General features: G+C 36.6%; 1 protein-coding gene across 1 annotated transcript in view; it reads left to right on the top strand.

The window, feature by feature from the left end:
• The window catches only part of LOC136264649 (uncharacterized), a 222,858-nt gene that overhangs the window by 118,720 nt on the left and 86,544 nt on the right, over window positions 1-17,594 (top strand). The window contains exons 35-50 of the mRNA XM_066059426.1: window positions 4,310-4,436; window positions 4,505-4,682; window positions 4,732-5,036; window positions 5,086-5,161; window positions 5,215-5,330; window positions 5,387-5,467; window positions 5,525-5,763; window positions 6,370-6,520; window positions 6,571-6,614; window positions 6,689-6,896; window positions 7,316-7,509; window positions 7,561-7,706; window positions 11,011-11,063; window positions 11,118-11,234; window positions 14,895-15,007; window positions 15,229-15,664. Coding sequence (XP_065915498.1) covers window positions 4,310-4,436; window positions 4,505-4,682; window positions 4,732-5,036; window positions 5,086-5,161; window positions 5,215-5,330; window positions 5,387-5,467; window positions 5,525-5,763; window positions 6,370-6,520; window positions 6,571-6,614; window positions 6,689-6,896; window positions 7,316-7,509; window positions 7,561-7,706; window positions 11,011-11,063; window positions 11,118-11,234; window positions 14,895-15,007; window positions 15,229-15,664 — 2,584 coding nt within the window. The remainder of the gene's footprint in view (window positions 1-4,309; window positions 4,437-4,504; window positions 4,683-4,731; window positions 5,037-5,085; window positions 5,162-5,214; window positions 5,331-5,386; window positions 5,468-5,524; window positions 5,764-6,369; window positions 6,521-6,570; window positions 6,615-6,688; window positions 6,897-7,315; window positions 7,510-7,560; window positions 7,707-11,010; window positions 11,064-11,117; window positions 11,235-14,894; window positions 15,008-15,228; window positions 15,665-17,594) is intronic.

The following is a 17,594-nucleotide window of genomic DNA, read 5'->3' as shown; positions in this document are numbered from 1 at the left end:
TATCCCATGACTCCCATATGAATTGACCATGAAACTACCACCATACAATGGATGAATATGGCATGAATACTCCATGAAGTACTCTATGAAATTTACATGAATGTCTTATGAATTTATTACTGAAATGTACATGAATATATTAATGAAATTTACATGAATTTAGCAATGAAGTTTACATGATTATCTTGTGAACTTCTCAATGAAATTTACATGAACATCCTATGAGATACCATAAAAGTGTTCTGAATCTGACATCATGAAATAATGTCTATGCCGGATAGAAAATGCTTTGTTATTAAGAATCACAAAGCCAGCCACTCCAAAGCACCTACAAATTGAAGTTCAGTGTAATTACAACTTATCATGAATTACAACAGTTATACGTAAATGAAATGATATGTAAATTCAACACTTAAAAAAATTAAACACAGATGTACTAATAGTAAGATGAAAATAAAACCATCTGTTTCATTTGCTAATACATGGGGCTAAAGAGCAAAATAAAAAAATAAAAAACAGCTAAACACTTGTAGTTCTTGTAGTTCCTATAGCACCCACAATAATATTTGAGGGGCAGGTACCTGTAACCAGAGTAATGGATACAGCTAAGATGCGCTTAGTCTACCATTTATTCAAATTAAACAGAGGAAAAAGTACTACAGTATTAGCAATAAGTATTAAAGGTGAAATAAGTCCAACTCTGCTCCCAAAATGCTACTCGACAATTCCTGACAGCAAACATTAGCCATGCAGTTCTGCTAATTTAAAGATTATCACAAACAAAATTTCTTGAGGGCACACAGGCGACTAAGTGAACATGTCTAGGTGACTATGTTATGTCAGGTGACTAAGTGATTTCATAAACTATAGGTTAATTTTGAAAAGTATGTAAAAGTAGCTAAAGTCTTTTTGAACATATGTTTGAGCAGGCTGTAGGACCAGGTGTCCTACAGACCTTCAGCACTTGTGCTGTAAAGCATTAATAAAATAAATAAATAAATGTTGCAGTGACAAATAGATTGTAATTTGTATCTTGTCATACCCTATGGCTACTTATTGCTAATTGGAGCCATCAAACACAGAAAGACCTATTTGTATTGATTCACCAAACACTCGACTCACAAGACAGCATGTGTTAGTCTTTGATTCAGATGTTGGAAGTATGGCAACACCAATACGTGAACATGTTTACTTTTCCTAAGACTGATTAATATTCTTTCCCTTGGTCTCACCAATGTTGCTGCACTAGCAACATGTAATAATGCAATGTAACACTTTCTATGTACCTCATTTGGTCTGGTATAGTGGCAACCCTTGAAGTTTGCATCTTAAACAAAATTTCCTTATAATTATTCAGAGTGCTAACTTATTTACTAGCCAACAGTTGGGCCCTAACAGTTAAGTAGCTGAAAATAATGTAGCTATTTAGTACCATAACAGGGCAAACATCTACAATAACTTCATGTACTACTTACCACTATAGAAGGCAGGTGATGTTGTGGTATGAATTCCTAGGATGGTCTTCTTCACTTCAAACTTCACCTTTCGCGAGGTTCCCATCTTTATAAACTGTATTAGCATTTCTGTTCCTTGTTTGCTAGTAGAACACAAGGCGGGTGAAAGTTTCGATATGAACTGAATGCCTCCTTCACTTCAATTTAAGCTTCACAATAACCTTTCGCGAGGCCCCCATCTTCACAAACTACATTAGCATTTCTCTTCCATGTTTGCTAGTAGAACACTAATTGATAAACAAACGTGGCTTGTTCCACACGTTAGTTGGTGTAACAAAACATCGCACGATAATTAGCATTTCAGGTGAGCCTTCAGACGAACAGCCAGACAAAGCAAAACCAGCCCCAAGAGTTAAATAGATTCCTTACTATAAACTACACATTGTAAACTACTTTAATTACTCAGCTAAAACTACTAGTACTTTCACCTCAACTTTCACTGTTGCTATGACTGACTGGTTACTAAGCATTATCGTGTGGTGCACATTAATTAAAGTTATTAACAATTCATGGAGTTTTCATAGGCTGTATACCAGAAAAGTTATATCCATGGTTATTTCATAGGTTGTATGGCATGGCAAATCATCAATGTGATGTATATTATATCCACTAAAATTCATGTGCATTTCATAGAGCATCAAGAAGTGATAAAATTGTTTTCATATGGTTTCCATGACCATATAAAATGGAAAAATTATTTTCATAGGTAACAAAGGAATTCATGTGCTTTTCATAGGGAACGCAGGATCACTGATGTCACCAATCTTTGTAAATTCATAGGAATTTCATAGAATATTGTGATAAATTCATGGGAATTTCCCAACACTATGAATATACCATGAATGCTTTTCAGGGTAAATTCATGTGTAATTCATAAAATTCATAGATTATTCATGGTGATTTCATGATTAAAACAGTTACTAGTGTTCATTGCTTTGTGGTGGACCAAAACGGCTAAGCTTTCGACAATCATTCTTGTCGTTCTCCCAAAATGTCAGCTCACTTTCAACCCGCTGAGAGGTATTTAACCAACAGTGCATCCATCTGGGGATCCAGGTCATCGTATCCTCCATCGCTTATAATAGCTAGTGCCAACAGTCCTGTATAATGTGCCAGGTTGACTGGAACTCCCATCAGTTCTTCCCATCCTATTTGAAACTTTGCAGGAATTGGATGCAAAGGATCAAACTGTTTGATCAGAGAAAGACTAATGGTTAATTCATTCTTAGCAGCAGCACCGAATGCAACATCCTTTCTTCGAACCATTCTGTAAATAACTAAGTCTGCCTCGGTGATTATTACATCATTCTTTCAGGTTGTTTATCGACTGAAGAATCCTAGCACTGCGTGTCTTACCTATACTAAGCTGTGTGTTCCCAAACCGTTTCTTCAGGACATCAATCACGACCTTATAGTTGGTATTTGACAGCTGGTACCCCAAGATGGAATCCAAGGCTTCACCACTTAGTTTGGACTTAAGATAATTCATCTTATCAATTGGAGAGTACTTTCCATTGCGAATTGTGACCTCAAATGCGTCCCAAAATTCCTTCCATCTTAACATGTCCCCATTAAAGGTGGGTATCTCAAGTTTAGGTGGTTTGATAGGTATTTCCGTAGAAGGGCGTGACCATATATCAGACAGGGTAGGTGTTGAGTGAGTAGACTACAATTGATCTACTTGTTCTTGCACTAGTGTAACACTTTGTACTAAGTCTAGGCTCTGTGAGTTCTCTAGATCCCTGCGCTTCTTCTGTATTTCCTCTTTTATTACTTTCAATTGGGAGATCTTATCAATAATGTCATCAATCAGTTCACTCTCTTCATCCAGTGTGGTCTGAGACTGTTCAGCTGCTTCATGGTCTTCCGCTTGTTCTAGGGCTTCTACTAGTTTATCGTTTGCAGTTTCTAACCTTGCGAGCTTCGTTTCTAAACTTAGTAACACTTTACTGGTCGACAAACTGAGTTTCAACATTTCTTGCGGGTTGTCACTCCATTCTGCTTGTAACAGTGTATCTGCTTCAGATTTTTCTATAACCAATGTCTTCTTTTCTCGGGTGCGAGAACTTTTTAACGTTGTAATCGCCGGCATCTCATAACCTATGAAAATTCACACAAAAAACAAATTCAAATTACCGATTCCACTAGCCTTTTGTGGTACCGTTATCAAATAAGGGTGCCATGGTACCACAGCTTCAATGCTTGAGGTTCAAAATATCAAATTGGTGAAGGTGGTGGTTCTAGCCAAGGACATCGATGGCTGCGATGTATTCAACAATCAGCTCAACAATCACATGACGTAGAGTCACTTGATTCGCGGGTTTCAGCACCAAATGTTGCCATGGACAGGATGAGCACTGGTTCACAAATTCAACTTATTACAACATTAACCACAATAAAACGTGTTCTTGGTACAATAATTAGAATAACATAAAAACTAGTCCAACTGGTTACACTATGACTTCACTAGTCCTCACGTGATCCTATTCGCAACAGGGATTGCGACAGTTCCTACTAAACTTTCTAGGTTGAAAATAACCAGCTATATGGTAGTTGTTCTTTATATAAGACATCTACCTAGTAGTGCCAGTTGTTGATAAGCCCTAAGGATGCTGACAAAATAAATTATTCAGTGGTATCCATATTAGAGTAATTAGTTGCATGCCATGCTTCAATAATAATAATTTGTTTTCTTTCACCATGGAGCTACAAATTACCAAAAAGCTTTGTTCGTGGTGGTTGTATTGAATATAATTCAGCATTGTGTTGAGACATAATTTATTATTCTGTTACAGAGAACTTGAAACTAGAGAATATCTTGACTCCTATTTGTCTACTGCACTTGGCACTCCTTTAGTTAATGGTAAATTACCAGAGATTGATGAAGCAGAGTACGTACTTACCTTGGATTACACTGTAAAGGTATTCTACACTTCATATTTACACATGTATTACACATATATACACCCTTAACTGTTGTTAATGCTCAGATGCTAAATATTCATGAACGTCAAAAATGTGGCATACCAGTCATTATTGAAGGAGAAACCGGTGTAGGGAAAACAGCATTACTTAATATGTTATCCAAATTATGGAATCATGCCTTGAGAAAACAATGGAAAATAGTAAAGGGAAGAATATTAGAAAAATTGCGTGACAAATCCTTAGGTAGGTATCTATGTAATACCTTACATCACAACTGGATTTTTTTTTTCAGAATTAGAGGGGAATCTACAAGATGTTCTAGCTCAATCAGTCATAGAGTATAATGTCATGTTTACTGAAAATGATCTTTTGCCATTGCTAGAAATGATGCATCCATCAGCACCTGACAGTCATGACAGAATTAAATATTATGTATACATTAATTATTATCTTCTCCAGTTGGTAGATTCTGACAAATTGTTTAAACTGCTTACATTTGAACCAGAAAAGGCACCTGGTGAAATAAGGTCATTTCCTACTAGAATATTTGCAGTTAAGCAAATGATAGATGAAACTGTTGAAGAGAATTCAGCTGAGGTTAAGTATCTTTGAAACTGTATGTAATATTATTTTTTTACCTGTTTAGGCAACTGCTCAATTCATATGTAATTTGCTAAATGCAACCCTGATTAGCACATTTTACAAGCTAAATATTCATGCAGGTGAGAGCTATATAGCAAGTGCTTTTTATTATGAGTTTATTACGATTGTACAGCATTAACTCCTGAAGCTGTTCATAAGTTTTTTAGGCCAATCATAAAATTGGCTGAAATGTTACAGGAAAGTAGAAACACAGAGCCTACTGAAATGAAAGACCCGCCAATGATTACTGTAAGTGGGTGTACGTACAATGGGTGTATATACATCACTGTTGTTTATTAACACAGGTATTTCTTGATGAAGTGAACACTACTTCTTGTATTGGTCTGTTTAAAGAAATAATTGTTGATAAATCTCTCAGTGGAAAGGTTGTATTATGGCATGTTTTAATTTTATGCTAATGTTTGTTGCTCATTTACATGTAGACTCTTCCACCAAACATATTCTTGGTTGCTGCTTGTAATCCTCATAGGGGTGACAGCTTAGCTGTTCACTGTAATGCAATAGATGAAAAATCAGAATTATGGGTTAGGGGCTCATATTATGTTCACAAGCTGCACCCAACAATGAGATTTCTCATGTGGGACTATGGATCATTGAATAAAGACCAGGAATTGAATTATGTGAAAGCAAAGATGGTTATGGTGAATGATGAACTTGAAATGTGCGTATAATACCTAAATGTATATTTTTTTTGTATTGAAAGTAACATCACAGCATTAAATTGCCTATGTGAATGCATGTACAACTGTCCATTTGTAATAAATTAATGCTCACGAAAACCAAAGTCAGCACTAGCAAAAAAAATCACTTCAGAAGATATTAACATCTTACATATGTAGATAAATCAAAACACACAGTAGTGTGTTGTGTGGCCAAGAAAGCCAGCACTCCACACCGCATGTATATTGACAATAAGAACGAAAACATGATTTTCATGTGTGCATAGCTGCATGGGCCCTTCTCCAAAGTGCACTGTTTTTTTTATCATAGCTGTTTGCTAAGTAGGTTAGGCCACACGGCAAATTGATTAAATCACTTTAGCAATTTGCAAGGTATGGGTGGCGAAAAATTTTAATTTTACTTTAGTTTTTGTTTTTTTTTCTTAAGGGGTCTATGAAGGCCAAGATTTTTGCACACTTTCATGTGTACTGCTTTGGTATAGACTAACTTCATAACTTTGCTATTAAATGTTTATTGTATTGTATGAATGCATGTACAACTTGACATTGTGAAGTATGCACTGCATATGCTATATCTGTTTTTGTAGGTTTCGCAACATTAATTTTAGTGAACTGGTTATAGAATGCCAGGAGCTTGTGCGAAAGTTTGCATATGCTCGGTTGTTGACTATTTACAATGGCCGTCAACATGAAATGCATCACCGAGCTTCCAGTTGTGTCAGTCAAAGAGATATTCAGGTATGCAAAATTGTGATTGTTTGTTAAAAAGACATTCTTCATATATGCAGCGGGTGTTTACATTCTACAAGTGGATTATGAATACATACACAAGGTAACAATTATCTTGAATACACACACGTGTGTATCATATATATTTTTACATTAATTTTGTGCTTGCCATTTTAGATGCACCACTGATTACTATGGTCGCTGCTTTTCTGACCATCCAGTATTTAAGGATAACTCATCACTTGTTCAGAAGAAACATAGAGCATTACTAGTTTCATTGGGGGTAGTGTATTATGTTCGACTTGATTCTGCAGACCGTAAAACATTTGTAGAAGAGTTAGATAGATTCTTTGGAATGGAATTTTCCACTGTTTTTGAAGAAGAGGTAACCTGGTCTGTGAAAACCAGACATAATGACACATTTTTAATTAAATATCTATAATCTACTTAACCAAGTGTATGCTTTGGTAAAGGTTCAGCCTCATATACTGGAGTTGTAGCCCTACAAAGTAGCAGCAACAGAAAGATTGATTTGTACAGCAAGTATAGGGAAAATAAAGTACAGGTGCTTACTAAAACAGTTATAATATATGAACACAATAAGGTACATTGCTTACGCTACCTTCTCAAATGTAAATTTCCTCATAGTTGTGTTAAGTAGGCACTAATTTCTTTAACTGGATGCATGTAGTTACTGGTACCTGCTGACACAATTGACATGCTAAAACTAAACTACAAATAGTATTTTCTACTTGATTGTAGGATAAGTGCATGTAAACTATACATTTCTTTTTTTTTCCATAGATTAACTTTTATATCAGCAAAGTTATTTTGCCTGCTGGAATAGCAAAAACTGAAGCATTGAAGGAAAATCTATTTGTTACTATCTTATGTACAGTAACAAATACACCAGTGATAATTGTTGGTGCACCAGGATCATCAAAAACACTTTCTTTCAATATTACAATTGCAAACCTCAAGGGCTGTGAATCCAAGCAGTAAGCATTATAGTTCACTGCTCCCTTCCTCATGTATTTTCTTTTACACAGAAAACTGTTTAGAAATACAGAAATTTTTAAATCTATGGATCCACATTATTATCAGTGTTCTCGCCGCACAACATCAGTTGAAATTGAGACAGTTTTTCAGCATGCAATCAAAAGGCAACAAAGTCTCTCAATGCCTATACGTTGTGGTAAGAAATATTTGTATGGCTTCTTTGTTATAGTCATTTCACAGCAGTTACATTTTTAGGAGAGGTTCCTGGGGTTCAGGAAACCTCTTCTGAAAGTTAACCTAGTACTGCAGGTTTACAGTAGCTAGGAACCCCAGACTATCTTAGTTTGGTAGCACAAATTTATAGAATAAATGGAAATAATATAAATATACTGTTATGTACATTGATTCCTCAAAGGTAAGTTTGGAGTACATGAAACAGTTTGCATTGAAAAACCTTTATATATATAAAGGTTTTTCAATGCAAACTGTTTCATGTACTTTTATATAATGCAAACTGTTTCATGTACTCCAAACTTACCTTTGAGGAATCAATGTACATAACAGTACATTTATATTATTCCCTTTTATTAAACAGTTAAATCTATTCTAATAGAGCAGTCAAAACTACTCTAATAGAACACTCACAACAAAATACAAATGGTTATTGATTTGAATGTGTAGCTATTTGGACTGCAGAGCATAGCCATAATAACCGTAAGTGATGGACATTTAGGACTAAAAGAGGGACCAAACAATATATAATAGTTTATACTATCTATAAAATTGTGAGTCTAGTAGTAAATTTTGAATTCAAATTAATCAACAACTGGAAGCTGTACCCCCAGACCACTGCCCTTATAACTATTGCCAAATCTGGAAACCACTGAAAAATCATGGATACCCTGCACAGCATACTATGAAAAGAAACAGAGATTAAGGAAAAATATGAAGTAACTAATAATGAAATTTAAAAGCATGTATCATAGAATGGCTAAGTAGATTTAGCTGAAGTTTTAGTGTTGAGGGTGTTCTCCCCATTCACTGCTAAAAAGTGGTATATTTATGTCTGGCATGACTGAATTTAATCTTTTCTTCAGTTTATTACTGTTTCAGTTCTGTACCATTAAGCAAATGCAAGTTACATGTGTGTTGAATGAATAAAACTTGATTGCTCCACTTAAACAGCCTTCTTGCATACAAGCATAGGTAGATATACGCCAAAACCTATACCTTAATGAGTTCACAGTGAACTTGCAATGAATCAGGTCTCAACTCCATAGATGATTGCACTCATGACTTATGATTAATTAAACGTGTACCTGCCAACTTATTTTGCTGCTCTCTGTTGCTATAGCTCCAAAAGTATTCAGCAAAACTTTAGCAGGCCATTGGTTTTTTCCTCAAGGAACAGTTAAAGAAATCATAAAAACATGTTTGAGAAAAATGCAAACTAGTCAAGCTTTCACTAAGCTGATCACATATTTTATGCTCACTAAACTCACATTCAAAAATGTGTATACAATCACAAATCTCCAGCTCGTGTATGGTCTTTTGCATCTATCCACAATGTTGAGTAGCAACTACATATGTGACCAGATTTGACAAAACCAGGCTTCCACACACATCCAATTCTTCCACTTCAACCGCTTGGAACTTGCCCAGTCCGCATGCTATTGACCTACAATTTTCACACAATTCTCTCTTTGCATTATGCAATAATAGGTAAAATTTGAAGGTGATAGCTTATTGCTACATTGAGTTATGGTTTTTTTGAAGTCACAAATCTGGAAGTGTGTGGAAGCCTGATTTTGTCAAATCCGGTCACATATATAGAATAAGTGAATGACAGTGATTACAACTTAACCAGTAGCTCAGCTATTTATGTATATAGTTGAACTGTATGTAGAGGGACGAGGATCATGACAGCTCATCGTATATCATATCTTTCATCATACAGAACAGTTGTCTGTTTAGTAGGATTCAATTGTACTGTTTAGTAGGGTTCCCCCTAAAATGACAGGTGCTGCCCAAATGCTGCCCCCCCCCCCCCCCCCAAAAGCCAGCATAAATATTATAGGTGATGAAAATCCCCTTTATAGAATAGTCTTAGCCCATCTCACATCAATTACAGCATTAAAATCAAGAAAACAAGTTACCAAAACCCAAGGTCTGCTGCCTATAGTATGTACAAGGTAAGCTGGATCCTGAAAAACAGCTAAAAATTAAAAGTGGATTTTTTTCTCAAGAGAGTAAACATTTCAGCCAACCAGATAATTAATGGTGATAGTAAAGGTGTCAGCAACAGACATGTACAGTTTGGTTTCATTACAAGTTCGGGAAAGGGCTGTAATAGAGGCTGTATTTTATGACTTCCTCATAGGAAATGTATGGTGAAAATTTTGATTGGCCATAAATATTGTCAAACATTTGAACGAAAAGATTTTGAAATGGTTTTAGTGGGTTAAGCAGTACTACAAGTGTGCCAAATTTCAAGATTGTGCTGAATTGCATCCATGAGTTATTAAATGTTTTTGAGGATCCAGCTCAACGCATACATACTATAGCTAAGCTATAACAAAAAACTTATAATAAACTAGTGCAATTAAATAATTATTTAAAGTAGGGTGCATGATGGTAGCTAGTCTATGTGGGAAATCCCTACTTTGGCAATGAACATGCTAAAGTAGGAATTCCCCATATTCCACATAGACTAGATACCATCACTTCAGTGCCAAAGTAGGGATTTTCCCACATTCCCACATAGACTAGATACCATCAGTTTAATGCCAAAGTAGGGATTTTCCCACATAGACTAGTTATACTCATTCACTTTTCTTGTTTCATTACTCTTTGTATTGCTGGAACCCTAATAGTTTGAATTACATTATTCATACTGTAGATATGTAGCAGCATTTATAATTACACAATCGGTTCAGTTTTAAGCCAAATACTAGTAATTGTGATTACAAATAGAAACTAAATGGCTTATTCCTCTAAATTAGGGGCGCATCTAGAAATTTTCAGAGGAGGTTTCTGGTTATCTGTTCTGTGGAATTGCAACTTCAGCCTAGCTGCAAGTTGAAGACAAAAAAAAAGAAAATGTCACTATGTGCTTTTGAACACTGTGAATGTAATTTCAAAGGTAAAAGTATGAAGTTTTGCCAATAGAAAGAGCCATAAAATGTATAACTTTATAATTTTTATCATCCAGACGAATCATAGGGGCGTGCACTATTTCAGAGGTGATTTCTGGAAACCCCAGAAACCCCCCTAAAACCGCCCCTGTAAATTATTATATCCATGGTAGATTTCATGTCTAAAGTGCTAGAGTTTGTACTATGCATCTGAATTCTTTGCAAAGTAATGCATGGTCAGTGAAAACAATAATTGGATAATATCATTTAGAAATTAAACAAAGATAATTTGGTCAAGTTTGCATGTACAATCTTGGATGATCTCTACACAGAAAGTCAATAAAATTATAACCTTTTTGTATGTAGTTGTTTTTATGGATGAAGCTGGGTTACCAGAAGAAAGACATGAATCACTCAAGGTACAAAATTCAAATATGAATATAGCTTTAGTTTTGCATGCCTATATTCTGCAGGCACTTCATTATTATTTGGATCAACAGGAAGTTGCATTTGTAGCAATCACTAATCACATTTTGGATGCAGCTAAGACAAACAGAGCCATTAGCCTTTTCAGACCTTCTGTTTCAGAGGTACAGTAATTGCTTAAACCATGGCTATGAGATGTATTGCACTTATATGTACCCCTGCTCTGAAGTCAGAGCAAGTTTACTGTTGATAAATCCTGAGGTGAAGCTGAGGGGTTTATCAACAGTAGACTTCCGTTGACTAAGTGCAACACACCAAAGTGAGCCATGGTTCATGTAATATATACCATGTATCTCTACTACACAACCCATATGCATATGCACAAAAACTAATTAAACAACTTACACTTAATTCGCCATAGTTTGGCATGGTAGACACACTGGTAGTCTACCTCTCACAAGTCACTTGCTCAAAATGGTAGTGACAGGACTTAGTAATCTCCATATGCTTGAACAAATGTTGTACTGATTCTATATGATGAAACAATAAAGTAACTACAATAGAAGTATAACATTATGGCAATGAGGAACCACACAGCGAAGCCTTATCTCGGTGCTCCAGAACCGTATGACACCATAGTGGATGATTGGACAGCTTATGTACAATGTTTTAATCATTTCTTTTTGGCAAATGGATAGCTGAAGATGGACCAAAGCTACACTTGTTTCTGTCACTAGTGGGTACGAACAATTTTCAGTTATTGTTAAACCTCACCACACCACAGGAACCAGGAGATTTCACTTACGCCCAAGTAATAGAGAAACTTACTGCACACTACAAGCCAAAGCCATTGAAATTAGCAGAATGTTTTCGTTTTTACCAGCAACATGGTGAACATGTCATAGATTATGTGGCAGAGCTGGCAGTCAATTGTGAATTTGGGAACTTCCTTGACGAAGCTCCATGTGACTGCCTCATGTGTGACATCCGTGATGAAGCCACTCAGTGCAGACTTATAGCTAAAGATGATTTGAACCTCACGAAAAGGCAATGACCCTGGCACAGTCCATGGAGATAATACAGAAGGACTCCAGAGACATTCAGTCCCCACATGGGAGCAATGCCACACTTCCAAGGGAAGGTACCTATTCTGTGGTACCAAAGAAGCAATGCTACAGATGTTTGGGAACAAGTCATGCACCTACAGATTGCCATTTCAAATCAGCAATGTGTAATAAATGTCAAATGTCACAAGACAGGCCATATCATTAAAGCATGTCAGACAAGAGATTCCACAAAACAAATTAAGCAGCCACCAGAACCATCAAGTCAGAAAAGTCTTAGTCAGAAGCCAAAGACTCCAATGAGCACTATCGAAGAAAGTCCTTCATCCCAGTCTTAACCTGCTGACATAATACATGTTCACACAGCATCACCTCACATTCCAAAGAATTACAAAATTTTGACTGCAGTATACAACATTCCAGGTACCATGGCACAGGGGCAGGAGTTAATATTGTTAGTGAGAAAATATAGGCTGATTGGGATGAGCCTAAGCAAGCCCCACAAAAACAAGTCGCCAACACAGAATGTGTAGTCGACCATGCGCAAATAAGTACAAACAAATACGGAGCACTTACATACTAATTTCTCGACTAATTTTATATTACCAATCTTACTGATTTGCTTACTGATAATTTATAGTACCAGTCTTACTTATTTGTTTACTGATATAGTCAGGGTTGATTTTACCTCAAGCGTGACCATTTAGCTATCATGAATATAGAAATGAAGGGCTAAGATGAAGAAGAGAACTATCTGTACAGAGTTCAAAGAAACTGTGAAATGTCTGAAAGAATGCAACAAAGGTGACAGAGACAAACAGAAAATGGAAGAATACTGTAATAAGGCTGGTATGTATGTTTATGACATGAATGCTCCATTTAAAGCCATATTCCTTATTTTTTGTGCATCATCCATATGGACTACACAGATGATAGAGCTGTACATGTCACAGAGAACTTGATAGATTTGCGAATGAAACACCAGAAGAAGCAGAATTGAGAAGTACATGCTAGAAGAGGGAAATGCAACAGACATAATTGACAAAAGAAGTGCCAGAACAAGCAGAATTAAATAGAGCTATGAGACAACAGCATGACAGGCACAGGAGAGATCACTTATCTACAGAACAACATCAATTCATCATATAACAGCAAAAAAACAGTGTCTTATATTCTGGTTATTGAACGTTGAATTGCATCAGCCTCTTTTATTTATTGACTTTCAGTTGTTGTTTTAGATGCAGTTTCTGCTGCTAAGGCATCAGTTTCTAACATCATTCTGTTCATCTACTTTTAGAGTAAGGCCAACAATTGTAAATTGCTTGTTTCCCCTCCTAGTCAGGCAAAAAATACCATGCAGGCGGACGGTTATTATGCTTTATTAAGTAAGTATATTGTGAATGCTCTATTAAAGTGTTTCATATCACAAATGTGACAACACAAATGCAATGACACACATGCAACATCATGCATACAATATCACACATGCAACAACACACATAATGTCATGCATGCATGCAATATCACGCATGCAATGCTGCCATTTATTGGGGCAAGCATGAGCAAGCTCCACATGAGCGAGTCGATGGTACGTACGTCTTGTTCACAAACAATTACAAGAAAACACGAATGACCTACAAATGCTTCCATATAAGGCTACCATCCATGAAAATTTCTTGTACAAAAATGGATTGCCCCACACTAGTTGGTGAATGGTACATACGTTGCGTTGACGAAAATTTCCTGTACGAAAACGGATTGTCCCACACCAGTATGTGAATGGTACGTACATCACGTTCATGAAAATTTCCTGTACGAAAGAAGACCGTATTTGTGCCACATGGCTTAGCATAGCTTAGAACTTGTTTAATATATATCTACATGGACGGAGAAGACCATCCCCCTTAGAAGAAGGATAGAACGAGATAGGGCGAGAAGGGAAACAGAAACGCCAGGTGAAGCAGAAGGGTGTAGACACTATGCACACTCGCAGAAGAGAGCAGTTGGCCAATGAAACTGCAGAAGACAAGGAGATCAGATTAGATAATCAATGCTGATGCATATAGATCATGACACCAGTAGCACCAATGCTGCATGCACATAGTCTCACGTGACCAGACCACTCCTTTCCGTGTATTGTGTGGGGAGCACCCAATACACGGAAAAAGCGGTCTGGCCACGAGAGACTATGCTGCAAATCAACCAAGTGGCATTGAATTTCATGCACGCGTATTATATATAGATTCATTGTAGTTAAATGTAGCTACCAAAAATAGCTAGCAGTGCATGGGTACATAGCTACTAGCAAATTTCAATCTTGCTTTCTGCTTCATCTACAAAATAACAAAACACAGCATAGCTACTAGCTACTGGGGTACATAGCTACTAGCAAATTTCATTACTAGCAAATTTCATTACTACTACTAGGGTACATAGCTACAAATTTCACTACTACAAATTTCACTACTAGCAAATTTCATTACTACTACTAGGGTACATAGCTACTAGCAAATTTCATTTCTGCTTTCTGCTTCACCTACAAAATAACAAAACACAGCATAGCTACCTCATGCAACCATGCACAAATACAATTTTTATGCAAGGCTTACTCCTGCAGGCTCACCCCATGATGTTGTTAACATCTGTCTAGTAATAACTTGTCTAAACTCATACTTTTCAAATTACATGTGGGGTCTTGTAATATTTATTTACATTCAATATAATGTCCTCAAACTATAGTTATTAAGCCTTTATCATTAGAATGATCTGAAGACTCTGGCAGAAGGATGTCTTTGTTCTACTGATCAAATTGAAGACCCAGAAATTATTAAAAAGTTTTGTTCTGCATATAGCTACATTATGAAGCAGGAACGGTAAGATGGTTGTGATAATGACAATATAAATGTAACAAAACCTCAAAAAATTTAACTAGAAATGATCTGTCCTTTTACTTTAAAAATTTATGTAATACTGATTTTTTGTCTTTGAAAGAATCTATATTGATTCTTTACAACTAATTCATACTTTCCTCAAATATATCTACTTACTTTTAAGTACAATAATACTTGGTGATATAGCATAATTTTCTTTACAGTTTCAAACATTTTTTCGGGCTTCGTGATTTTGTTCATTTTATCAACTACATTCGGAGGAAGCGTACTACTCACATTTCTTCACAACTTATTTTGGAGTCACTGGAGAGAAATTTTAATCATGCAGATGGATTTGAATATATTTGTGAAGTATTTTTAGGAAAGGAACAACCAAAGAAGAGAAACATCATTGAAATATTGAATGAAAGTTTAGCTGATAAACCGACTGAGCCTACTGTGAAGCCGCAGACTGGCACCTTAGCTAGACTGCCTCATTTACCTCATGATGTTCAAAAAGAAGTGCGGTATAAATTGATTATTGATCCTAGTGATGACGAATCTATTTCACGTTTACTATTTATGTTTAATATTTTAAGACCTTACAACACACGTACATACATGTGCAGTGATTTCCCAGGTGATGGACAACTTTTGAAAGTAAGGAGTGTAATATTAATTATGAAATAATGCTGTTAAAATAATGATGCTGTTAAATAATGCTGCTAAATAATACTGCTGTTAAATAATAATGCTTAATAATGCTAAATAATAATGCTAAATAATGCTGTTAAATAATAATGCTGTTAAATATGTGTCACATAAACCATATAACTATAATTTTTTGCTTACATGTATCAAGACACACGATATGTCGTGCGGCCCAAGAAGCCGGCGCGCCACATCATGAGTATATGTGACCAGATTTTACAGAACCGAACCAAATCGCACATCAGGCAAATCAAACTAACACCACCAGTGGATAGCTACACTATCGTACTACAAGTTTTGACCCTCAGCACTACTCAAACTACACGAGGCTGGTTTTAGTAGACGTCTTTTCTGGGTGGTGTGGAGTGCCCAAATGGCGGTTTCAGGCCTTGTGAAGGACCTGGCTTGGCAAGAATCAGTGGTTTACTGGTGGACAGCCTTATAATGTTGGCCAGATGTGTTCTCTGTAGATTTTTCTACATATCAGCCACTAAGGAGCCAGCACAGCCCTGTAATCTCGTGTCTGGACTCCAATCGTGGTCTGCCTCCATTTTGAGGCCTATCTTTTGCCCTCCCCGCATCCCCCCAGCCTCCACCCCTTTGTGAGCACTCGTGATGCTACTTCGCTCGTCCAACTGCTCAGATTTTCTATCTTATTTGGCAGGAAACTGTACAAGCAGCTACAAGTACTGGAAGTGGCTTGAAAGGTAACAGATTGATGCATCTTTTGTGTAAATTTCATACGCGTACTTGCTATCCTTGGAGAGTTATGCTGGCTTCAATTCTTTAAAACCGTTTATCTCGAAACTTCTAATGTGCGATTTGGATCGTTTTTCCAAAATCCAGTCACATATTAACAGGAAGAAAAAAAAAAGAAATTTTCACACCTATGTAGCTCTGTGATCCCTTATCCGATTGGAACCAAATTTGCTACAGATGTGCCAGCCAGTTATGGGAGTCTACATACCAAATTTGAAGAAAATCGCTCCAGCCATTTCGGAGATACGAGCGAACAAAAGTCTGTTTTAATTTCTTCGTTTTTTTTTCTTCTTCATTTCGCACACTTCGCAAAATCCGCCATAAAACACGAATGCATGCTCCAATCGGGCTGAAATTTGGCACACTTGAAGGGCTCATTAAAGCGGATCTCAGTACTAACTTTGGTAGGAATCCGATGAACATTCACGGAGTTATGATCGATTATTCGCATAAAATAAGGTCGAAGGTCTGTCACGCCCACAGGGTAAACCCCTTGAAGGAATGAGTTGAAAATTGCTATGTAGATGGAGTAACCATCGTAGGAGTGCCCTTTTGTGGTTTGAAAAGAATCGAGATAAAGACCATGGAGATATGATACAAACCCAACCTGTGTCACAATTATGCAATCGATTTTTATGAATAAAAAAACTATTAGTTTTCACGCCTACCAGGCAAACCGTTTTGAGCAATGAGCTGAAAATCGGTATGTAGCTGGAATAATCATCATAGAAAGTCCTTGCAGTAGAACAGAAGAATCGGATTACAAACCACTGAGTTATGATTCGAAAGCCAACTACGTGTTGCAAATGCGAGATCGAAATACTCTAATAGAACAGTCACCCTTATAGAGCAGTCAGCTACGATTATAACTTACTTACCTATCAATTAATCCCTCTCTCTACTGGGTGGCTTGAAATGTAGCTGAACTCTCTACAGGGTGATTTGCTTGTACGTAGATGAGCTCTTTACAAGATTCTTTCCGCAGAGTGACTTGACTCTAGCTGAACTCTCTGCAGGGTTATCTGTTTGTAGTTGAACTCTCTACAGGGTGATTTGCTTGCAGCTGAACTCTCTACAAGGTAACTTCTTCTAGCTGATCTGTCTACAGGGTGACTTGTTT

The sequence above is a fragment of the Dysidea avara genome, chromosome 8 (assembly GCF_963678975.1).
Source record: "Dysidea avara chromosome 8, odDysAvar1.4, whole genome shotgun sequence".
In the NCBI taxonomy this organism is placed as follows: domain Eukaryota; kingdom Metazoa; phylum Porifera; class Demospongiae; order Dictyoceratida; family Dysideidae; genus Dysidea; species Dysidea avara.
Note: the sequence above shows the minus strand (reverse complement) of the source record. Positions and strands in the feature narration are given on the sequence as shown.